This window comes from Phoca vitulina, unplaced genomic scaffold (genome assembly GCF_004348235.1).
Source record: "Phoca vitulina isolate PV1807 unplaced genomic scaffold, GSC_HSeal_1.0 scaffold95, whole genome shotgun sequence".
Taxonomy (NCBI): domain Eukaryota; kingdom Metazoa; phylum Chordata; class Mammalia; order Carnivora; family Phocidae; genus Phoca; species Phoca vitulina.
In genome coordinates, this window is record NW_022589798.1 from 859,276 (window position 1) to 884,199 (window position 24,924).

The 24,924-nt window shown below is 48.6% G+C and overlaps 1 protein-coding gene across 3 annotated transcripts in view; it reads left to right on the plus strand.

Annotated features, from left to right (window-relative positions):
- Nucleotides 1-24,924, plus strand: part of ITSN1 (intersectin 1) — a 215,823-nt gene that overhangs the window by 151,102 nt on the left and 39,797 nt on the right. For 2 of the 3 annotated variants that reach the window (XM_032396958.1, XM_032396959.1), the window contains 6 exons: nt 420-502; nt 4,320-4,486; nt 7,782-7,827; nt 10,155-10,276; nt 13,353-13,470; nt 15,111-15,302. In XM_032396958.1, coding sequence (XP_032252849.1) covers nt 420-502; nt 4,320-4,486; nt 7,782-7,827; nt 10,155-10,276; nt 13,353-13,470; nt 15,111-15,302 — 728 coding nt within the window. Of the gene's footprint in view, nt 1-419; nt 503-4,319; nt 4,487-7,781; nt 7,828-10,154; nt 10,277-13,352; nt 13,471-15,110; nt 15,303-15,684; nt 17,255-24,924 lie in introns of those variants that run through there. The other variant, XM_032396960.1, reaches the window with a different exon arrangement.

Below are 24,924 nucleotides of genomic sequence, written 5' to 3' on the forward strand. Positions count from 1 at the left end.
TGAATTCTCTCTTTTTTGTTAGGAACCTTAGAGCATGGATCCTAATTTAACATAAAGGTTGTAGATCAATTATTGGAGTCATGAAGGTGCTCGAAACAAATTATGAGCTTCAAGGAGATAAAAATAGCAAAAAATCTTGGACGAGCATCTATCCTTCATTCTTGGAAATAGACCAGTACGTGGGCTGTGCACCCAGCGTAGCAAGCGCTGAAAAACAAGAACGCAGGCTCAGAATCCTGCCTCTGCTGCACGTTCCGTGTTTTCACTTAGCCAAGTGCACCTGTTTCTGATGTAGATGGTCCAGAGTTTTAAACATTAAGCAGTTTGAAAAAGAAAAAAGAAAAAGGAAAATCAATGTCATTTGTATTGATTTCTTTGAAGATAAAAATTAAAATACTTTCTCTTCCCACCTCTTCCAGCATGGATTCTGGTTCTTCAGAAAGTCCTGCTAGTCTGAAGAGAGTAGCTTCGCCAGCAGCCAAGCCGACCGTCTCAGGAGAAGGTGAGAGAACCTGAGGCTAATGATGCTCTTCAGGAGGGTCGAGGGGCTCAACGTCATAGAAACAGTAAATGTTTGAAATGAGATGGAATTTCCCTTTAAAATAGGCTACATTGATTGATGCTCGGTGTGTTCCAGTCTGAGGTAAAATGCAAGGTTAGATCTTCACAGAAGCAGAGTACTTCATGGAGACTTTCAGAATAGTATCCGATAATATTGATCATAAACACTGAATCTTGTCATGATACTTGGTCATGAGCCCTTTGACCTTTGAAAGAGGCCCATCGGCGTCGCTCGGAATCCCGTTTTGTGAGCATCTCTGTGGCCAAATTGTGGTCGCTGCTTCCCCGAATAGAGCCCATTCCCCACTGACCCGTACATCAGTGTGTTGTTTTAAAACTGTAATGACACGGTCAAGTAAAGCTGTCCCAGCAAACTCTGCCACCTCAAAGGAAGCAGAGAAGCTCCGTTTTTCGGTTCCTGGGAAATAACCACACCAGATGACTTAGGCCTAAAGATGTCATTTTGAGTGTTTCTGACACAAATAATTAATTGCTTTATTTCCTGGTCTACCTCATGAACATAATTCTGAGGATTGCCCATGCCGATACACGGCAAGGGGTTTAAAATGAACGAAACCCACATAACCTGGGCTCTCGTGGTAAAAATCTCCCGTCTTCCCTGCATTCAGTGTAGCCGTTCTCATCTAATTGTAGAGTGCTACCTGAAGCTGACGGGCTTTCCACCATAAGTCTGATCAGTGCTCCGAGTTAACAGAGGTCTACCCAGTTGTATACTAATTTTTCATGGGTTCCTCAAATAAATTCTATGAATATAGTGTGTTTGATTTAGTTTCTTCGCCATCGTGGGGTTGTTGCATTCCTCAGAAAGTGTGCCTGGTGAAAGACAGAATTATGAAACCAGTTGTTTGAGTGGAGACAGCAAGGATTAAGGTTGTTCAGTGGCCTTTCAGACTCACGGTAACACAGTTAACTTTTCCAAAAGGAATTCAAGAAGCAAAATTTTTGTGGTTTATAGATACAGCTATAAACCTCATCACTGCCAAACAAATCCAGCATTTTATTGGATCCCGTTTTTGCTGTTCCCACCAAAACGATCATTAGCAGAGTTCTGTTTATACACTCTTATCAGTCATCTGAATGAGTGTTTATCCACTGTTAGCAGAACGAGGCACAAAAAAGCTCTTTTAAACACAGCGTGTGTGGTCAATTTTGTATAAAGCAAATTTTACGATTCTGCCCAAATTCAGTGTATTCTCTCCAATTAAGTCTCCTCGGAGGGCTGAAGTTTATACCCTGGCTCTCGCCTAGTAGCCAGGTACTCTTGATCATGCCTTCACTTCCTCATCTGTAAAGTGGGCTTACTGACCACCCCTTCAGGTAGGAAGTTATTACAAAGGATTATGAGATCATCTGTGTCAAGCAATTAGGAGAAGTCAGTGAGCGTCCGCTAGTGTTCTTGCCTTTTTGCCCCGTTTCCTGGATTGTTGATGGAGAGCCACTCAACGCAGTGAGCATTCTCGTCTAGGAGCAGTGCCGATGAGTGATGAATGCTGATTTGTTTTGAAACACGTACAGAGGCCTCATCCCTTGAGGCCTCACTATAGAGGTCACAGGTGAACCACACACATGTTTAAAGTTGGGTAACAGAGAGAGATTCTAATCCCCGCTGACATTTATTACATCCATTGTCAGATGATTTAGGAATATTAGGAAACACTAGGAGAGAGATCGCTGGCCTTCCGGAGTGGCGTGGAAGAACTTGGCAGTTGACGTTCAGAGAAAAGCTGTCTGTATATATTAATGAGCCCCTTATTCATACTGCATTAAAGGCAGTCACATTTAAAGTAAACCATACACCAGATTAAGTAGATTTGTCGGTTTGGGTAGCTCTTAGAATGCCGGCTTGGGAATGGCCAGTGCCCTGTGGTTAATGTCTCCGGAGGCGGTCCCCACTGAGCCCGGCAGCAGCGTCCCCGATACCAGTGTGCATCGCGGGGCGAGCAAAGCCACAGTCTTTTCCAGTCTCCTTGGTACCTTATGGTGCAGCCGTAGGTTCAGCCAGAGTTCATGCTTCTGAAGTTTCGTAAGCATTTTGAAAGTAACTTCAAAATTTGGATCCTTTTTTGAGCAAGTGACTTCTCAGTGCAGGAATCACTGGGAAAAGTATTGATCTGCCAAGGATCCTATCTTAACTGGCCGAACACGAGCGAAGGGGCAATTAACAGAGCAACACCAAAAGGGAAGGATCAGAGTACTGAGAAATCAGGAGAAGGAATGATATTAATGAAAAAAAGAATGTCCTTAGCAAGACCGCCAGACTTTGATTTCCACGTGCGGGAAATCATTTTTCCAGTTTTAACTGTGGAGGTGTGCTTTTGCTGCGCCGGAGGACTCAAGACAGAGAGGCTTCTGTTCTCCCTCGAACATTTGGGTGATCTTGTGTCTGCCGTGGGGTCCGCACTCCCCAGTAGTCACTGCTGGCACCAGCCTGCAGGCTGAGCTGCTGAAGCTGACTCAGCCCTTGGAGGGCTCTCCCACGATGGAGAGCTGCCCACATTAGCACTCGCATTAGGGGGCTTTGTGTTTTTTTGTGTTTGTTTTAGCTTTCATTAGTACCCCCTGCAGAGGCTCTTAAAATGAGCCAAAAGGATTCCTCCAAACTAAATTTCTGCCTATTAATTAACGTTAGGCTCTGAATTTAAGGGCTCCCTCTGAAGTTTTAGCCAGAAACAGGCATCATCCATCATAAAAATGAACTTTCTGAGTAGGTAAATGGTGATATTTTTTAATTACTTTTTTAAAAATACCCAAAGGCCTAGGATAAAATGGAGAAAAAGTGGAAGCAAGAAACCTAGGTTCAGCTTTCTGTAAATCTTTTATCCAGCACCTAGTGTAGTGTCTAGAATTTTGTGTCTAATGATCTTTCGGAGAGCGTGATTTGGTTTCTGAGCCTTAGCAAAATCAACTCTTTGTAATTCAGAAGAAAATTTTCCTCTGGAATGCACACCCTTCACATGCAAGACGTAAGGAACACTAGTTCTTATCCTTTAAGATGTGAATAATAAAATGTAAGAAACTGAGATTTCTTTTCAACTTGTTCAGAAAGATTTGCTTATTTTCTGGGATTGAGTAGACATAACTTTTGTTATCAGTCCACCTACCTGTTTGTGCACCTGAATGACAAGTAGATGCCCGTTTTTAACTAAATAGCATATATCTTTTATTTTGTGTTTTAACAGCTTCCGACCATCTGTGTATATGGCACAAAAGGGCCTAAGTTTTCACTCAGGCGCTTGAATGATGAACAGCGTGTCTTATTTAATTTACATAAAGGTTATACTGCATCCAAAACTTTTTCAGAATTGTGACTTGGTGCCCTTCAGATGGAAATACAGATATCTATGTGTGTACAAGAGGCTGTGTGTCGTGCATCTAAATCAGTGCTCAGCATGACTACTCAGTAAATGTTAGTTAAAAGTAAATGTAAAAGCCATTTCCACTTAAAATTATAGCTCACTCCTGGCACTCAGGGTTGGTAGACATGCAGTTGGCCTTTTTTGTTCACATGGCTGGGTCTTCACAGGAATTGTCCCCTGTCTGCAGTTACTGAATGTTTATGTGCAATTGGGGAATTTGGAGCCCAGGGTGTTCTGCAATTCTGTTTTATCTGTGACAAGCCTTTCTCTTGAATGGATCTTATCCTAACCTCCTTATTCATAAACTTGCGTTTGCAAAGCTGTCTGGGATTTCTGTAAACAATCAAGCTCTCTCCGTATCTCAATATTTCTCCCCACCAGAATTTATTGCCATGTACACTTACGAGAGTTCTGAGCAAGGCGATTTAACCTTTCAGCAAGGGGATGTGATTTTGGTTACCAAGAAAGATGGTGACTGGTGGACAGGAACAGTGGGCGACAAGTCCGGAGTCTTCCCTTCTAACTATGTGAGGCTTAAGGACTCAGAGGTAAACCCACATTAACTGTTTCCTCTCCCTTTCTGTGTGGTGATTCTCTTTGCAGAGTCACGATATTTGACGGTGGAACGCTTTGATGGGTCTGGCTAAGTTCCGGGAACTTGACAGCAAGTACCAGAGTGACCCGTAATTGTTTGAACTTGCCATTTGGTGCTGCAGGCTAGGCTTGGCTCCCCACAGGCAGAAGGTCTCCCTGGGGCCGAGCGGAGGCCGGTCTGCACCAGCTGCATTAATGTCCAGTATCCATCTCTGTCCTGCATGTGACTGACTTAGGATTTGGAGGGAACGTGCTTGATTAGGTATTCGGGGTCACCGATCTGGGATACTCACAGAAGGGCACACAGCAGTATTTCACCCATGTAAACAAAAGGATTTTGGTGATTCGGGCCCCAGAACATTGGGCAGTAGAGAGTTTCTAAAAGTTATATTTTTACCTACACATTAGGAAGACGTAAGATTTAAGAGATCGATAACACTTTGGGCTGGGCCTTAGTATCTCAGGCCCATTGATCAGGGCCTGAATTTATTCTAAGTGCTATTATGCTTATAAATCAGAAATGGCTCCCATTGTTGTTACATGGGGCCCTAAAAATCCAGTTACATACCAAGTGGTGTTGAGGTGGTGCGAGTTTAAGGAGACGGTGGGGTGGGCCCACCGCCAGAGTATTGGGAGCCTGTCCCGTAGTGGCCAGTTTCAAGTTAGTGGAGAATTTCAAGGTAAATCAGTGTAGTCATTTAACAGATCCATTGCACATAAATAAACCAACAAGAATTGGCTTTTTTTTTCTTTCTTTCTTTCTTTTTCTTTTTCTTTTTCTTTTTTTTTTTTTTGTTTTGTTTTAACACCGGCTTTCTCAGGTGTAAGCCAGGGGGACGAAGCTCCTCTGTCATCGGCATGCCAGCACGAGGGTGGACCTTGAGCTGGTCCATGGGCCCCAGTACCTGCAGCTGCTCTGGGAGCCTGGAGCCTGGCCCCACGCTGTAGTCCTTCGCCTTCCCTGCGGTGCCCAGGAGTAGTTTTTATTTTGCTTAGGTTTTGTTTTTTCAGGGAGTGTCATTTTAGCTCTTTGGGGGTTTTTTTGTTTTGTTTTTGTTTTGTTTTGTTTTCCCTTGCTGTGGTCTTGAGAGCAGCTTACTGAGACGCCCAGGGAGGGATTTGCATGAGTCTGCTTACCCTTAGAGGATTTGGCAGAATCCTGGTAGAAAGAAAGTGCTTCTCTCGGGTAGGACAGCCGGCGAATTGTCCTCTGCAGACCCGGAGAGGGGAGAACTGGGCTTCTCGCCAGGAATCCAGTCGGATCCAGTAAGAATCATACAGATGATATTTCAGGAGTGCAGGGGGAAAACTAAAACTAAACTCAGTTTCTACCACTAGGCATGAAGACTCTTAGAGTGACTACCTTTTGGATCAAGTAAAAGACCAAAGCCATTACTTATATTGTATTTTGATAAATTAGTTTTCTATAAAACACACACACACATACACACACACATCTGAAATCAGTAAGTTGAAAAACAACCTGACATTTTTTAAAGGTAAGCTGAGTTATAAGGTGCTTTTTAACCATGGTCTTAAAATATGAGCCACAGAAGAACCAACAGTGCTAGAGATTGTGGACAAACATTTAGCTACGTTATTCCACAATGATGAAAAAACCTAAAAAGTCAGCTCTTTCCTTCTCCTTGGATACAGAGTTCAGTGTCTAAGGAAAATTTCTTAGACCCAGCCTCAGATACCAGAATTGCCCCTCTGGGCATGGGGGAGGTTGTGCTATCCTGGCTTCCCTTCTCTGTAGGAGAAAGGCCGTGACCCATACCCATGCTTTTCTGCTGCATTCCTGAGGGCTGCCAGGACAGGACCTGGCCCTCTGATTATGTGTTAGTTTATGTGCTGGCTGTGGTGTTAAAGAGGGAGCACACCGGGGCGCCTGGCTGGCTCAGTCGGTAGAGTATGTGACTCTTGATCTCGGGGTCGTGAGTTCAAGCCCCAGGTTGGGCATAGAGCTTACTTAAAAAAAAGCGGGGAACACACTGAAGCTATTTGGACTCTATCATTGGGTGTTGCCAAAAATGCCTTGTTCCTTTTATGGACTATAGGGAGTATATTATAAGTCCATACTGGGAAAGTTAACTGGTCATTTGGAATCTTGTTTCATTAGTATTCCTTCATTTTGATATGCAGCCTATAAAAATAGCAAGGGAGATTGGTATTACATATTTTGTTAATACAGAAATCGTAATCAGAGTAAAAAATTGTAACTCAAGCTTTCCCTGGGAAATGCTTATTAAGTTTCAATAACCAAAATGAAGGGACTATGATAAGTTAGATAAATGCATGTTTTAATTCTTCCAGTAACTGTCATTTACTCTATTAAGCCTTTTTTGTTTTGTCTTGATTGGAATACTTAATTTACTGCCAGATAGGGACTCAAGAATGAAAATCAGTTCAGAATAAAGCACTCAGTAATGACAGATTACAGTCTGGCCCCTGTCCTGACTCGAAGTCCCTGTTGGCTTGTTCAGCTAGTTTAAAATTCCATGAGTATCCATAAAGGAATTCAACCCCAGAGCACTTTTGGAACAATTAATAGTTGCCAAAAACAAAAAAAACTATGATCTGCTTCTATGGATTGTGCATCCAGCATTGATAGAGGAATTTCAGTGTAAGATTTGGGCGGAAAGGATACACAGGAGAGTGGCTTCCTCTGTGGATAAAGAGGTGAATGGGATGGGGGGAGGCGTGTTTGAATTCTCACTATGCTGTTTCTGTTATTTAAAAAAAAAAAAAAGCTCTAAAGCAAGTGTAGCAAAATATTAATATTTTACGTAGTAAATCTGGGTGTTAGGCTCCTGGATGTCAGAGTCTCTGTAGTTTTTATGTGTGAAATAATTTAATAACCATTTGAACATAAGCAGGAGCTCAGTGTTTAGGACCTAGACTAATAGTCGTCCTCGCCCGGCACCCCCTGTTGGGGTTGACCCAGGGACAGGATACACCTGTGCTACCCATAGGCAGCTCCCGAGCACTCTGGGATGCTACAGTACCACATCCTGTGCCCACTTTTCTCTAAAGAAGAGGGTGAAAGCTGTGTGTTGAAAGTACTTATTTTATCCCATGTTTTCCTGATACCCATCTGATGGCAGCAGATACAGTGCTGCTGTGTTTCCCCAGAATGAGCAGGGGGCGCCGGGGGCTTGAGCGGGCTTGTGTCATCATTGATCGTGTTTTAAGTTGCATGACCAAAACTCTGCAGTATGCAAATGAGACCTTTTGCTCTGTTTTAAGGGCTCTGGAACTGCTGGGAAAACAGGGAGTTTAGGAAAAAAACCTGGTAAGTTACAAACCCTGATGCTTATTTTTCAATGTTTTGAATGTAATTGATAGTTGCTCCCAATCTTTGTTCAGGAGGGCCGGAAGCCTAGAAGGGAAGACAACAGAATCTTTCTTAAGAGGGGTTGGAGTTTATCCTTTTCTCGGAATCCATTCATAATGTGTACATGGTGATGCACTCTAGCTGTTGCTTTGCACATGGGGAGAGGGGACGTCGCTAGACAGAATGTTCTCGTGGGTTGTGAAGAAGTAAGTCAGGCAAGGTGGTGGCAAGTTGTAATGCATGGAACTTTAAGATATGGGCGTAGCCGCCATGTCCTCATCCTCGTGTGAGGTCCAGGGGGCTCATTTCCTCTCCTGACAGCACAGTTCAGTCCCAGGACAAATAGTGGCCAGGGTTCAAAGAGCAAAGTAGAGGTCCCATTAATTTAGAAGCCATGGGGTGGTTTTCCTCAGGTACACACTGAAAGTACAAAATTACAGTCATCCCTCTGAATTCAGTGCTGTAGTTAATGGAAACAAAATCACGTGTTCTACAAATAGTACCATGAACGCGAGGGGAAAGAAGCAGATGTGAAACAATAAGGTTTGTATGGCATGTCCTCCACCTCTAGGTCATTTGAGCGTTTTTGCTATTGTGTCTGGAGGAGATGTAGATGGGGCATCCCTGGCAGGCTCCCAGGGGGTCTGGTGTTTCTGGGTCTGGTGCTCAGCTCCAGATGGGCTTACCTGACAAGGAAAAGTGGGTTCTCGGGTTGTCGTAGGATTTTAGTCAGCCTCCAGACACTGGAACACCTGGGTCCCCATCTCTGTTTTAACTGTGAGTGTTGTACATTTTGAATTGTCATTCCAAAGGGTCCAGATGGGCTTAACTTTGTACTGAAACCAGGGAGCTCCTCAGGCACACAAAAGACAGAAAAGAATGCTGGGGGCAGATTGCTGGCTGTGAATGCCAGGTCCTTTGAGGAGCAGGAAAATCTGAGGCCAAATAGGACACTCATTTGGACTCTCTCCAGACCAGAAACTCTTGGAATCTAGAGCTAGTCCTTGGCGTGTGAGGGGAGAATTCTTACCCCCAGCACAGATTTCCCAGCGAGGACTCTCAGTGGGGCTGAGGTGTATGTAAGCTGGCCTCTTTCTTGCTTCCCCTGGTCAGCCCAAAGCATCTGGCAGGGCCGGGCCTGCCCCCTGACAGCCTGGTGCGCCGGGCTTGGTGGCCGGCGGCCGATGGCAGAACAGGGTCAGAGGGGGTTGCTAATGTGCTTTTTGAGCAGGAGGAAGTACTGTCAGAGGACAGGGGGGTCTTTTTACCTCTTTTCTTTCTTACTTGCTTTCCCTCATTCCTTCTTTCTTTCAAGATCTGTTAGGATGGGGAGAGAGTGTGGAGGAGCAGAACAGTTTGTTCCGTATTGCTTCTAGAAGTTCCGAAAGCAGTCACTGCAGAAATGCCAGAATTCAGTCAGAGAGGGATTTTGTTTTTTCGTACCCGACCTCCTGTGCCAGTAGAAATGTACTTTTCAGAGTCTGGTCTGTGGTACTGCTGGAATTTTTCCCATGAGATTTTTAACATTTAGGGAAAATACAGAACTGTTTATGTGGTTTTTTTTTTTTTCCCCCTGTGCTGAACTGTTTTTGCCTAAAATTCTCTTAACTCCCAATTCTTTTTTTTAACTTGAAGTAAAAGTAAACATGCATTGACATGATTCCCACCTGATATTCAAGGATCCCCCTCAAAATGTGAGCCACAGAGAAAATGGTCATGTGGGTGGGGCTGAGCGTCTAAAGCTACAACGTCTAAATCAGCTAGCGCCACGCTCCCAAAAGTTTCTGGAGAAAATAGAATTCCTCTTTCTACTTCCTTGTCGGGGGGGGGAAGCTCCACTTGAGTTCCTTTATTCACGTACCCACCCGTGAGTGTGCTGGGTGCTTGCACTGCAGGGTGGAGGGCGGGGTGCGGAGGAACGAGGCCCCCGCTGTGGGCAGCAGGGCGTTTGCAGCAATTGTGGGAGGGGCTGGGACAGAAGGTGTGGGAATTGGGGGGCAAGAATGGGGTTCGTGGAGGGAAGTTTGGTAAAGAAGTTCTGAGAGATGATGAGGAGGTCCTAGAGCAGAACCAAAAGTTCAGCTGAGCCCTTGAATGCTGCCTCTGGATCGTAGGTCGTGGAACGGGGGCCACTGAGTGAGCCATCCTCATTCATTGAGCAGAAAACCAGCCCAGGGCATTGGCTTTGGTGCCGATAATCTATGAACCCGGGAGGTGGCTGCATCTTCTAGAATTTCTTCTCCTGACCGTAACACCACGCCGCGATGTTTGATCTTGTTTTCCAGAAATCGCGCAGGTTATTGCCTGCTACGCTGCCACAGGTCCCGAGCAGCTGACTCTGGCCCCTGGTCAGCTGATTTTGATCCGAAAAAAGAACCCAGGCGGTTGGTGGGAAGGAGAGCTGCAAGTTAGTGTCCTTTCCGTTTGTTTAAAATTCTCTGTCCAGATTTGAATGTGTAAAATCTCCAAAGGGCTATGATGTCATTGCAAAGTACAGCACAGTCCCGCACCACCTAGTCCTGTGCTTGGATACCAAGAGATGCCCCATCGTCTGAGTCCGTGTGTTTGCTTTCTAAGCTTCGGGCGGCCTGTAGCAGAGCTGTGAGAGCTAAGGAGTCCCTGAAAGATGAATCCAGATTTGCTTGACTCCTGAATTCTGAGAGAGAGTGTTGGGAGAGTGAGAAGTCATGATGAGGGGCGCCCGCAGGGTCCTCCTCACGTGTCATGACATTATGGAAGCCGAGCTTGCCATCGTTAATTATAAGGTGTGGTACGGAAGCCACATCTTTGCGTCACAGCATGCTTCGTTCCCGCGCATGGGGTGTGTGTGTGTGTGTGTGCGCTTGTGTGTCCCCGTGTCCTCATTTGGCCATTTTGTCGAGGCAAACCTTGGGCAAGGAGGGGAAGATTGCTGTTGTGGTGAGCTGAAGAATAAGTACCTCTCTGTGCATGTGGCGCAGTTAGTTAAAAAATAAAAGACTAGAGAATGTGTCTTGGCCAGAATGGACCGCACATTCTAGAGTGTAGTTGGAGATTCAACTTGTCTTGGGCAGCCATAACACCTGTCCAGCAGGGCTGACCACATTCACCTGCCGGGCTCAGGAATCTGCCCATCTGGGCACCTGGGACCCACTTCCCCTTGGTCCTGCTGTGCTGACACCCCCTGAGGCTGCCCACAGATCCCCCTTCCCTTCCCAGCCACGAGCTCGCTAGTCTGAGCTGCCATCCGTGACATCTCCGCTCCAGCTTCATCGCATTTGGTGATTTGCTCTCGCTTGAAGACAAGCCCTCCCCAGACTCTGGAGCCTCATTGAATGGCGCTCTCCCACCCCTCCCCTGAGCTGTGGTGGTCCCAGTGCCCACCCCACTCATGGTTTTAATAGTGAGGCTGATATTACTAGCTTTTCACCCATATTTCTTTTTTTTTTTTTTTTTTTTAATTTTTATTTATTTATGAGAGAGAGAGAGCATATGAGAGGGGGGAGGGTCAGAGGGAGAAGCAGACTCCCTGCCGAGCAGGGAGCCCGATGCGGGACTCAATCCCGGGACTCCAGGATCATGACCTGAGCCGAAGGCAGTCGCTTAACCAACTGAGCCACCCAGGTGCCCACACCCATATTTCTTATGTCTGCATGCAGGTTATCAGCTTTTTGAAGGCGGTAACCGTATTTTTTTGTCCTCACCCTCCTAGCACCTTGCTCAGAATTTTAAAGATTTTATTTATTTATTTGACAGAGAGCGAGAGAGGGAACACAAGCAGGGGGAGTGGGAGAGGGAGAAGCAGGCTTCCCGCGGAGCAGGGAGCCCGATGCGGGGCTCGATCCCAGGACCCTGGGATCATGACCTCAGCCGAAGGCAGACGCTTAACGACTGAGCCACTCGGGCTTCCCTCAAAAGAGAGTTTTGAACAGTTCTCGCAATCCCCAAGAAAGTGGGTGAATTGCCAGGCACCAGAGGCTCTCTTATCGTGGACACAGAAGCGAAGACATTGCCAGTGAGCTCCGTGTTCTGCCCTAGTGAAAGTGCAGGCATGGGGCATGGCGGAGTCACTGCAAGCCATATGGCGGCCTACTGGGTAGAGGAACACGTGGGGACTTGCAAATGAGAGGCTGCAGTCGTGGGCAGATTCATGTAAAAATAAAAGCTTTAGTCCTTCAGCCAAGGGCACGAAGTCTATCAGACCACAAGGAAAGGGAAACTTGATCCGTGCTCTAAAAGTAACCCAGATGGATCCTTCTCCGTGATTTGGCAGGTGGGAGGGCAGAGTTAAGGTAGAGGAAGTTTTCTTTTCTTTTGGATTTATTTTCTTATTTTGGGGATAGGGAATATAGTCCCAGGGTTTAAAATTCAAAAGTGAGCAAAGGGGGATATGAAAAGGTCTCCCTCCCACCCCTGTCCTCGAAGGCAACTGTTTGTTTTTGTTTTGTTTTTTTTAAGATTTTTTATTTATTTGACAGAGGGAGACACAGCGAGAGAGGGAACACAAGCAGGGGGAGTGGGAGAGGGAGAAACAGGCTTCCCACTGAGCAAGGAGCCCGATGCGGGGCTCGATCCCAGGACCCTGGAATCATGACCTGAGCTGAAGGCAGAGGCTTAACGACTGAGCCACCCAGGCGTCCCAAAGGCAACTGTTTTTACCAGAGTCTTGCTTCTGGAACCACTGTGTGTATGTGTGTGTGCGTGTGCGTGTGCGCACGCGTGTGTGAACCATTTGACTTCTCCCGTTGGCATAGTTGGCTGCTCGTAGGGCTTCCCCTGATTCCCAGCTAGACCCTTCCACCTCAGAGAATCGCAGGTCTCAGCTCACCCCCTTGGAAAACAAGGTCAGGTTTAGACCCCCCATGTCCTGTACCTGCTGCACGCATGGCATCTCGTGTTATCCATAAGAAGAGCGCAGACGCGAGTGTGACTCTTGGCTTACCACTAATGGGCTTGTGACCCGGAAGCTGTCACTGGACTTTCTGGGCCTCACTTCCTTTATCTGGGAAACGGGAATAGTCATAGTATTCTCCCTCCATAAGTGTGCAGGTAAATGCACGTGGGATGCTCAGCGCAGGCCCTGACTCATCAAAAGCACCCGAGAAGGGTTGCCTGCTATTACTAATAGTATTCTATTATCAGCATCGTCACTATTATCCTCAAATCCATACGTAATGTTGGCATTCGCGGTCATCTCTGCATCCCCTGAAAGTCACATGTGAGAGCCAGCGCCACCGGAGTGGGCGCTCTCTGCTGGACATACGTGCCAGCAAATTGGGATCCACCCAGTCCAGCCCCTGCAGACTCATTCCAATGACTACCTCGGTTTGAATTTTAGCTGCAGTGTTTTCGTTGTGAAATATAGGAACTCAGAGATTCTGCTGTTCATACCAGATGGTTTGCAGTTTTACGTAAACCTACAGGTGCTATGTGTTGCAAAGTAGGCTGTCTCCCGAATGATCATGACCCTTTTAAGCATTTTGATGTCATTGTTGTCTTACTAGGCACGTGGGAAGAAGCGCCAGATAGGCTGGTTCCCCGCTAATTACGTAAAACTTTTAAGCCCCGGGACAAGCAAAATCACTCCAACGGAGCCCCCGAAGCCGACGGCGTTCCCAGCAGGTAGGCAGCATACGATCTCTCCTTGGAAAATGGTCCGCGGGTCACTGTAGTCCCTCCACTTGGTTTCCTCATGGAGTGTCTCAGAGTGGTTCTCGCATCTGCTGTAAACACTTCTTGTACTTGCTGGGACCGATCCCCGACTAACGTGATATGGAATATGTTTTTCAAAAGGACCAAGTATCTAAGCAGCTTTGCTGTTCTGGGTACAACAGAGCCCTTGTTGGAACTCTCTTCCTTAAAGGAGTCATGAATGCTATGGCATTAAAGCCAGATTTTTCTCTTGATTTCCTTCCAGCTATTTAAATTGGGATTTGGGCTAGGGGGTGAGGGGACAAAAAAGGGACTACTAAATATAAATGGCCGGGGTCTAAATAGGTCAGGAGATGGAGCTGGAGGCCACGGGGGTCTGTTGGTTGTGATGTGCTGCTCGCTGAAGACTAAAATAACTGCCCCGTGACATTTCCTGTGAACAGAGGGGGCTTCGCTTAATGGACAGGATGTTGCACACGTTCCCCTAAAGGACTCAAAAGAACAGAGGGCCCCGCGGCTGAGCCTGTTGGCTATTTTCTGACCGAGGAGACCAAATTAGATGCTTTGGTAATATTTGAGATGGGCGAGGTTAGGGGAGCAGGAATCTGCCCTCAGGTCTTCAAGCCACCAGTCCTTGGGTGGCATTTCTGGAAAATGCAGAATTTTCGGTTGTGTCTGTGCTATACATGCCCAGTGAAATACGATGAAAACTTGGCAGCCTTTGCAAGAAATGCAGGGATTGGCAAAGTGGGACTGTTCCCAGCCCCAGCTGGGCCTCTCTGCCTGCGCTGTGGCCTGCCGTGGGCGGAGGGGGTGGGGCCAGCTGGACCCCCTCTCCCTCGGGGAGGCCTGGCGGGAGCCCCTTCATCAGGTTGGTTGAAACCCAAAGAAATAATTTGCCAAAGTGATTCAATTAACTTGCAGAACCTAAACCCGTAGATAGCCTGGTTGAGGAAGATTAATGAGCGGCCCAACCTAACTGTGCGGACTTATCGAAAGTGTGCTCAGGCCAGGAAACAAAAGCAGTTCAACCTCCCACAGGTTTGAGGGAAAGCAAGAAGAGGAAGAATCGTTCATGAGCGGGGCGATTTCTTCCTTTGAGACCAGATTTTGAGCCACAAAGATCGTAGCAGAAGAAAACACTGATTCTGCTTTTCAGTAAGATTTGGATTTTGGGGGGGGCGGGTCAGCTGATTAATTACCTCCCACTTTTTAAAAAAAGGTGGGGGGAGGGGAGAAAGAAGGAGGCAGAGCAGTGTGGCTGAGTCCCCAGGATGCACCGCCGTCCTGTGCAGTCAGCATTCCAGGGGCGCGTCCCTCCGCTCTCTCAGAAGCGGTTCCGAACTCATTCAGTCATCAGCGGAGATTTTCTGCTGCCGTGTAAACACGAGAAAGAGGAAGGTATCACACCAGCTACAGAGTTAGTGTGAGATTCTGCTGTCGCCTTGGTTTTTATGCCCTCGCGTTTTGCAAAGCCCCTGAGAGCTGACCCGCTTAACCGCGTCCCGTCCGCGGAGAGCGGCGGTCCCGCGCGGGAGTGGGGGGGCCAGGAGCCCACACCAACCCCTTGTGCGTGCCCCGCGGCCCTCACCCGGCCCTGTCTCCCGCAGTGTGCCAGGTGATCGGCGTGTACGACTACAGCGCCCAGAACGACGACGAACTGGCCTTCAGCAAGGGCCAGATCATCAACGTCCTCAACAAGGACGACCCCGACTGGTGGAGAGGAGAAGTCAACGGCCAGGTGGGGCTCTTCCCCTCCAACTACGTGAAGCTGACGGCGGACACGGACCCAAGCCAGCAATGTAAGTGCTCCTGGCGGCAGCCCTGCCTCTCCCCTCTGGTTTCTCACGGTCACACGCGGCATTGCTCCGATTCGGCTGAGCTTTGGTTGCAGAGCGGAAAGCCAGACCATTGCTGCATTCACGACAGTCTCTTTGAAGACCTTCTGTAATGCAAGACTCTGTCTTGTGGGGTTGTTTTTGGTTTTTTTGGTTTGGTTTTGTTTTATTTTCATTCCTTCTGTAGCATGACCCCTCCCTCCCCTCCCCACTTTTTTCCTTTTTTTTTTTTCTTTTTTTTAAATCATTTTGGCACCATGCTGTTGACATGCCTGACTCATTTTCCTAGCTTGAATTTTGCTCATTGTTTTGTTTTGCTTATGTGTTGTTTTCCTCCTTTTTCTAGGAATCATATGTTGTCCATCCCCCCCTCAGGCTTGAAAGTCCTCAAAGAGACCCACTATCCCATATCACTGCCCAGAGGGATGATGGGAGATGCAGCCTTGATCATGTGACTTCCAGCATGATCACCTACTGCCTTCTGAGTAGAAGAACTCACTGCAGAGCAGTTTACCTCATTTTACTTTAGTTGCATGTGATGACAATGTCAAGCTATTACTTACAGAGATAGAAGCGAACCTTACAAAAAATACACAGGGTAGTGGGTCCTTTTGTGGCTTTCCTAGTGACTCAAATTGATGTCCCCCCCACCTTTGCACAGGTGCTTTCAATAGTTTTAAAAGTGTTTTTTTAAAAAAAAATATTTTAGCCTTTTAATAAAAATCAATAAATTACTCCTTTGCTATTTCCGTTTTGCAAAAAGACCCACTATCAAGGAATGCTGCATGTGCTATTAAAGAAATGTTCCAAATGTCCATAAATCTGAGACTTGATGTATTTTTTTTTTCATTTTGTCCAGTGTTATCAACTAAATTGTGTAGTTTGGGTTTCCCCCCTGCTGTAGACGTACAGAGGAATTCAGTATATCTGTTTTTAAAGACGTGTAGAATGACCCCAATTAAACAGAAGGTGTTTTGTGCTTGTTTGTGTGTACCAGATGTATCTTGCTGAGCATGTAATAATACATCCTGTACATAAGAAATTAGTTCTTTCCCATGGCAAAAGCTACTACCTTGTACGATGCGCTAATCACATTGCATTAATTGGATTTTGCACAGTGACCCTGTAGCCCCGTGAGAAAGCACCTGTGTTTTTGTTCCGTCTCAGATTTATCTGGTGGAGTTGGTGTTTTCTGTTTTGGGTTTTTAATTTGGCGTGTTTTCATACCATAAAAGCAGTAGACGACACCGTTGCGGTGGTGACGATCCACAATACCCACAATCTCTTCTCGGTCTCTGTTACGTGAAGTTTTTACTGCAGTTCCTTTTCATGGAATGACCTATTTCGAACAAGTCATTTTCTTGACAAGAAAGAATGTATAGAAGCTTCCCTGCGATTAATTTCCAATGTTTACATTTTTTAACTAGACTGTGGGATTTCTGCAGCTTAATAACGAAACGGAGCTCCTGGTCTGTGTATGTGTCCGACGCGTGCTAGCTGAAGCCGTGTGTGTCTTTTTTAAACACTAGTTGGAAGCTCTCAATAAAAATGCCCGTTGCTGACAGCACAGGAGACCGGGTAGGGGAAGCCTCGAGCCCAGTCTCCCAGTTTCCACTGATGCCTTTGTAACCTGCAGTCACATCTCCCTCGGGAGCAGCTACCTGTGCTGGGGGGTGCATTGTGAGGCCCTCCTCCAGTCCCGGGCGCGCCGCCTCCTCCCCTCGCCCTTCAGTGTTTTCATGGATCTGAATGTAAGATATATAAATATATAAACCTGCGGCTTTAACAACTGTAATACGCCCTTTTGAATTAGTGACGTGTATAGATAATTAAATTCTTCATATAAAAGTTAGACGGAAATGTCTCTGTGTTTTGGTGTTGGAACCTGGCCGTGGTGACGGGGGGCCAGGCAGACTAGATGTCAGCAGGGGGCCAGCGGCCCTGCGGGTCCCTTAGGACGCTCGGGCTTGGAGATACAGACCCCGTTCCGCTCCTCACTGAGTCTTCTCTGAACGGCCCTCCCTCTCGCCTTGCTACCCGCCCCCCCCCCCAGCCTCGATCAAGGAGTAGAGGATTGCCCCTTACAAGATGGGTTTTGAAGACTAGAACGGCCACGCAGCGGATGTGGCTGTCTCCTCGGGCTTTCGGCATGTGTCATTGACCCCTTGACAAGGTGTGTGAGGGGACCCGGGGCACAAAACATTTTTCCAAAAGATGGATCGTAATCTGGGTCTGTCGAACAGCCAACAGAACGTGTGGGTGGGGGTGGGAACTTTCACGCCTTCCATACCGCTGTCCCCATCCGTTTCTGCCCCGCACACGCCAGTCTGGTCGTCTTAGCGGAAACAAACCAGCGTACACGGCGACGGAACGCTTTGTGATGATGATCACGCGCTTGAGGCCAATTGTGAGCCATTCAGTTGAGTGATTTCCTTCATCAGCTCAGCAAATAATTGGGGGGGAGGTGCCCCACTGGGTTCTCAGTAGAGACAGGGTCCCTGTCTTTTTGGAGTCCGTGTTCTAACGGGAAGAACAAGCAGAAACCAAACTACCGCAGTCCGTGTAAACGTGGGGGGTGAGTGTGGTCAGGTGCTAAGTTCTGTGCCGGAGGAATGGATGCAAGGACGCCCAGAGCAGATGGGGCAGGGAGGGCGGCAGCAGGGAGAGGGGCAGAGAACCCCTCTGGGAGGAAGTGATACTTAAGCTGAGACGTATAAGCAGTAGGGGCCAGATGCAGCCGGGAAGAGAAATGGCTCTTCTGGGCACAGATGTCAGGACATACAAAGGTCAAGAGGTGGGTGGAGAAATCTCCGTCTCCAACTTCCTCCCGCCCCCCACTTGCGGAGCAAGGATCAAGGCAGCGAGCCCCATCTCTTGCCCAGGACCCCTTCACCCATGTAAGCCAGTGTTTCTTCTCCAGCCTTGAGTTTGGCTGGAAGTGACTCATTGTCAAGGTGGGAGCTCTCTCCACAATCCCTCTCTGTCGCTCATTCTGTAGGCTTCTTGCCGGTTGGCAGAGCTGACATACGTTGTTCCCCAGGACACTGCTCTTTCCCCTCACAAATCATTCAGTTTGCATTTGATCGGAGGGGATCCGTCCGACCCAGCGCTTCTCACCCAGGGGGAATGCTGCTGGTATCTGGCGGATGGAGGCGGGGGGTGCTGTTACCTGTGCTAGGACGCAGAGTGCCGCCCCAGACACCAGAGGATTATCTGGCCCCAGATGTCACCAGTACCGAGGTTGAGAGGTTAGAGTTCACCTGGTTGTTCACAGCCCAAAAGGTTGCCTCGTTGCTGGCGGCTGAGTTCGTTCCAGTAACTGCTGTTGAGTAAACGTAGTCATTTAATCAGTTGCTGCGCTGTCTCTGTAGCATAAAAAATACCCCGGAATCTTGGTTCTTTATTTTACAATTGATCTTACTCTTGGCTATTCCCCAAACGGTGCAATTTGGTATAAATCCTGTTCTCAGAGAATCTGGTTAACAAAAATTTGTTGGATAAAAGAGAGGGAAAGCATCTTTTAATTAAATTAGCGAAGTCATGCCGGGTGTCTCCTTTGGCCCCAGAGTTTAAAGATGTCAGATTTTTTTTTTTTTTTTGAGTTGTTTGTTAAAAATAACTGGTCCTTAAATCATTTTAATTTCATAGTTGGTGTTGATTTGTCATGTGAGTGAACGTTCGGTACAGTGGCATATGGACGAGGAGAGCACAGATGAGACCACCTTTCTCTTGCGGTTTTGAGTTGCCTTCCTAAGGCCAGCTGCCTATCCACACCGCAGAGCAGGGCCCCGGAAGCTGTAGGAACAGAGTGGTGGCCAATGGGCCATAGCCCAGACCCCCTCTGCACAAAAGGGTGTCAGGGAGAAGCTGATCTAAAGCAAGGATTCAGGGGCGCCTGGGTGGCTTGGTTGGTTAAGCGTCTGCCTTCGGCTCAGGTCATGATCCTGGGGTCCTGGTATCGAGCCCCGCATCCGGCTCCCTGCTCGGCGGGAAGCCTGCTTCTCCCTCTCCCACTCTCCCTGCTTATGTTCCCTCTCTCGCTGTATCTCTCTCTGTCAAATAAATAAATAAAATCTTAAAAAAATAAATAAAAATAAAACAAGGATTCATTCCTTTGTAAAGTAAAAAAATATTACACCATTACACCTATGGTGGAAACTGGTGTCTGCTCCGTTTCTGGAAGGGAATCAGGCAGATCCAGACTCCCGGAGCAGATGGTGACTGGGCTCTCTACGCCTTCTTTGATCCCATCTGAAGAGAAAAAAAAACCTGGTAATACCAGCGTAAGAAAACCCTCTAAAGAGTAGGTTGACGCGTATGAAATCGCCAGTATTCCTGTTTCTCACCCATAAAACAGCAGTTCCTGTTGCTCAATACAATACACAATCACCTTGGCATAGAGTAGGTTAGGTTCTCAGAAATATTGTTTGGATGAGTGGGTTGAGCAATGAATGAACAAGAAGGAAGCACTGGGGTTCTGTTCTTGGTACACCACGTCACCCCCAGAGAGGACACCAGGGTGTATCTGCAGTTCCTTCCCTTTAGCTGTGAGCTTCCCAAAAGCATTGGTGTCCTTGCAAGGGGGTTGCTCCTGGGTCTTGCTCATCTGGTCTATGAAGAAGGCTAAGGATGGGGGATGTCAGCGTGTGGCAATCTTCGTCCCGGCCGGGTCTACCCCCGAAATGGGGTGTAGGGAGGCACCCACCCAGATCACAGCTGCGGACGGGCCTACCCAATCATGGCTCTGCTTCCTGGCCAATTGAAAATTCTTTCTGAGAGTGAATATTCATTTTTTTTCTTCTAGCAAATTTATAAGTTAATCCTATTCATTCTTTTTAGTTCCAAAAATACCCAAGAGAATTTTTATGGGAACTACATTGACTGCTAGCAGTCCTAAAATGCACAGGGAAAGAAAAAAAAAAGCGTCTTCTTCAAAATGTCTGATATTTTGGATCTGGTGGGATAGGGGAACGTAATAAGGTCAAAGTTCATCGTAGCTTTATGTGACTATTTCACGTCAACCAGAGTTCTCTTGGGCCTTTCTTTAAGCAAACTCCACTCACGAAAAACTAGATTTCCAGAATGTTTCCTGGTGTGTAGCTATTCCATTATCTCTCGGGAGAAAGTTTGATCCTTTAAATTAAACACTCCCCAAGCATTTTTTTTTTTTAAAGATTTCATTTATTTATGTGAGAGAGTGAGAGCGTGAGAGCCCGAGCAGGGGGAGAGGCAGAGGGAGAGGGAGAAGCAGGCTCCCTGCTAAGCAGGGAGCCTGACGCGGGGCTCGATCCCAGGACCCTGAGATCCTGACCTGAGCTGAGCCACCCAGGTGCCCCTTCGCAGGCATTTTTAAGTGATAGGACTTGATTCACAAAAAAATGCGTAAAGATTTTATTTATAAAAAGTGAGAATCCACTATAAGACTCTATCAGGGCGATGTGGGGTTAAGCACACGACCTCTCAGGAGCTACCAGGTTATTGTTTTAAGCTGTCCACAGATTATGTGTGTGTGTGTGTGCGCGTGCACACGTGCAGACACTGACGGGGACAGTAATTTCCAGGGGACTTAAATGCCTCCGTCTTTAGCTTGGTAACACTGGGTGGATGGTGAGGTCGGGGTGCAGTCCGAAAGCAGACACATCATGCTGTAGAAGATTCTGGCCGCGGCCGACAGCTGCCGTCCCCACACCTGCAGGGCCCCGAGGGTCAGAGTGATGGTGCAAGCCTCGAAAGAGGAAGTGTCCCTTCCTTTTACTCGGCCCCTCGTTTTTTTTTTTTTTTAATTTTTATTTATTTATTTGACAGAGAAACAGCGAGAGAGGGAACACAAGCAGGGGGAGTGGGAAAGGGAGAAGCAGGCTTCCCGTTGAGCAGGGAGCCCGATGTGGGGCTTGATCCCAGGACCCCGGGATCATGACCTGAGCCAAAGGCAGCCACTTAACCGACTGAGCCACCCAGGTGCCCCGGCCCCTCGTTTTTTAAAGTTGGGCAGGTCCTCCTCTTCACGTGGTTTCTCCTGAGTGAGTTGGGGGGGGAGGTGCTCTATCTGCCCTTTCTCATCAAGGAGCCCGTTCTCAGTCAGAGTTGAACAACTCGATTCCCCTGGTGTCCCCTTCTTTGTCTTGTGCTGTCCCTTCCCCTCTTGGTCCCTGTGACTCACACGCAGGCACACTGGGTCCACTCGTCGCACTCCAGGCCCCGTGGTGGTGGTGGTGGTGGTGGTCGTGGTGGTGTGTGTGTGTGTGTGTGCAGAGATGCTCCCCGTGGATTGTTCCATGAAGTGTGTGTGTGTGTAGAGATGCTCCCTGTGGATTGTTCCATGAAGTGTGTGTGTGTGCAGAGATGCTCCCTGTGGATTATTCCATGAAGCGTGTGTGTGTGTAGAGATGCTCCCTGTGGATTGTTCCGTGAAGTGTGTGTGCGTGTAGAGATGCTCCCCATGGATTGTTCCTTGAAGCGTGTGTGTGTGTAGAGATGCTCCCCACGGATTGTTCCATGAAGTATGTATGTATGTGTGCATGTGCACAGAGCTGCTCCCCGTGGATTGTTCCATGAAGAGTGTGTGTGTGTGTGTGTGTGTGTGTGTGTGCAGCGATGCTCCCCATGGATTGTTGCGTGAAGTGTGTGTGTATGTGCATGTGTGTGTGTGTGTGCACAGAGATGCTCCCCGTGGATTGTTCCCTGAAGTGTGTGTGCATGCAGGGGTGCTCCCCGTGGATTGTTCCATGAAGAGTGTGTGTGCGTGCATGCGTGTGTGTGTGTGTGTGCAGCGATGCTCCCTGTGGATTGTTGCCTGAAGTGTGCGTGTGCGCGTAGAGGTGCTCCACGTGGATTATTCCATGAAGAGTGTGTGTGCATGCATGCGTGTGTGTGCAGTGATGCTCCCCGTGGATTGTTGCGTGAAGTGTGTGCGTGTGCATGCAAGGTGCTCCCCACGGATGGTTCCATGAAGTCCAGATCTTGGAGAAGGGTGGGCACTCGCCGAGGCTTTGGGGGCTACGGTGACGTTCTCCAAAGCGGCTCCCAGACCCCCTGGCTTGTACCGCGTGAGGCCAGCAGCCCCTCTGAGCCAGGCGCCTCGCACAGTCACTGCTACCGCTGTGGAAAGACGGAGAGTGGCTTCCTCTTCCCGCGTGTGGTTTGCTCCCAGCTGGGGGTGGGGGCCGGTGCCAGACTCCAGCACATTGTGGCACCTGCTCAGTGCGCAGCCTCCTCCGCCTTTCTGGTCCTCTCAGCCCGACTGCGGGATTCGCTGAAGACACGGGCTTGCCAGAGACGCCCTTCGTGCCTCCCCAAGAACGGTTGCCATCGCGTCTCCACCTCCATTCCTGGCCTCTGCCAAAAAAACCTGGCGCCAGATTCACCGACAGCTTATCTACAAGTTCAGTGGGATATTTCTGTCCGTTTCTCTTAAGACTTTGGAATATTCTTCTGCGGGCAGATAGTGGGGGGTGGAGGGGTCGACATAACTGTATCCTGGGCTTTTTAGAGACGCTAGGAAGGGATGCAGGGTGGTGATTCAGAGCGTGGGTTCAAATCCCAGCGCTGCTCCTTACTAGTTGTGTGATTGCGGGCAAGTTACTTAACCCCATTGTGCTTCAGGCTCTTCATTTACGTATGGAGGGACAATGATAGCTCCAAGCAGACAGTGAGTCCCCACCAGGTAATAGCCTTGGAGAGAAAGGGCATCTGCACCTGGTCCCCAAGCATGAAGGAATCCATTTTATTGGCTTCCTGCTTATTTGCAATGAACCCAGACAGTGGAGGGTTATGTGCATTTTTTAAGACTGAGGGGTGTGTGCATTTTAAGACGTTATAGAAAACGTGCTTTTGCAGGTTAGGGATTTCAGAGAGAAAAGATTGGACGGCTTCCTTAAAACCATCAGACATCTCGTTCACTCGTGCACACATCCAGGCCCCTTTCCTCCACCAGTGGGAGGCCCACCTGGGTTCAAGCAAACAGCTTTCTACACACCTTCCTTCCGTTCCCTAAGTGCGCCGTGCACACGGCCTCATCAGCAGACTCTTGGCAAATGGGAAAAGCCGCCCCGTGTTTCACGGCTGGTGGCAGGGAGGCCAGGGAGGCTGACAGAGCAAATGGAATGTGCAAGGCTTCTAAATGTCACGTCTGGGGACGGTGTTGGCAGGCCCATGCAGCGCCCCACAGTAAACCTGCCGCAGATGCCTTGGGCCACTGGGTCCTTTCTTTCTCGTCACTGCATTTCGGGGCCTTGTGTTCTCTCGCCAGCAAAGCCTGGAACGTTCAGCCCCAAAACATGCCAGGAGCGCGTTCTTTTTGGTTTTGTTTTTTTGTTTTGTTTTTAAGCAACCATACAGCTTGGATAAGGGACATGTGTCACGAGGGGGTGCCACCCCAAAGCGCCGTCTCCAGAGTAGCCACCCCCAGCATGCTTGAAGACTGGGAGATTAGTTCTCTCCTGCCCCATCGCGGACGCCCTGAGGTGCCTCTCAGGATCCAGAGCTTTCTGTCTGGGATACGCCTGCTCCGTGTGCCAGGCCTCCAGCACGCCTCGAACCCTATAATCTGCCGCAGCAGAAAAGGTGAAGCCAGGATGCCCCTCTCCTCTGTGGGGCATGACCTTGTTCCCAGGCCGCTGTGGGGAGATCCCACACGTCCGAGTCATCGGCACGACCCTCCACTGTCACGGTCTCCCTCGTGGTGGGAACCCTCACCCCACCGCACCCTCAAGGGGCAGAAGTACCTCTGCCCATCCTCTCCCCCTCTCTCCCCTGCCCCTCCCACCACCCTGTGTGTCAAGGGCCAGAACAGCTCCTGGGAGACCAGGAGGGGCCCAGCCCACCTGCATCTCCTGGTGACTCCTTGATGAGGCCAAGGAACATGGAACCAGGTGACAGGGCTGTGCTCAGGGAAACACAAGCAGACGAGGTGCCTGCTCTCACGCAGCTTGTAGGAGCTAGAGGAAACCATCAGCAGACAAATAAGCAGTCATTTCAGCTAGTGCTGGATGACACTGGCCAGAGCGGGGCTGAGGGCCAGGGCTATCGCAGATGCAAAGGCCTCTCTGGAGAGGTGACATGGGGGTGGAGGTCTGCCAAGGTCAGGGGGAAAAGTGTCCTAAGCCTGAGGAATAGCAAGTGCAAAGGCCCTGAGGTTGACCGAGTTTCTCCTGCCCTCCCATTAGGACCACTAGCCTTCTAACCGGTCCCTGCTCCACGCTCCCTGTCTTCCAGCCTCTTCTCCACCCCGTGGGCAGAGAGCTATTTTAAAAGTGGAACTGCTCTGCTCACCATCACCCCGGGGTTCCCGGTCCTCGGGTGCTAAGGCCCCACATCTTGTAGTTGGGCTCCGAGGCCCTGCCTGAGCTGCTCCCTTCTCCGGTGCTCGATTTTTAGCGTAGCTCGGTTGTCACTTGCTCAAGGAGGCCTTCCCTGGTCAGCGCCTTCCTCTCTGAGTTGCTGATGGAACACCCACAGATGGCTGCTCTCATCCGAGGGATTCTAGCACCTGAATGTGTGGCAGGTGCAGGGGACATGGGCCTCTAGCTTGCAGGAGGTGACACCGATGCTTGACGAGGTGAAGCCCTGGGCTGAGCCCCTTACAGAG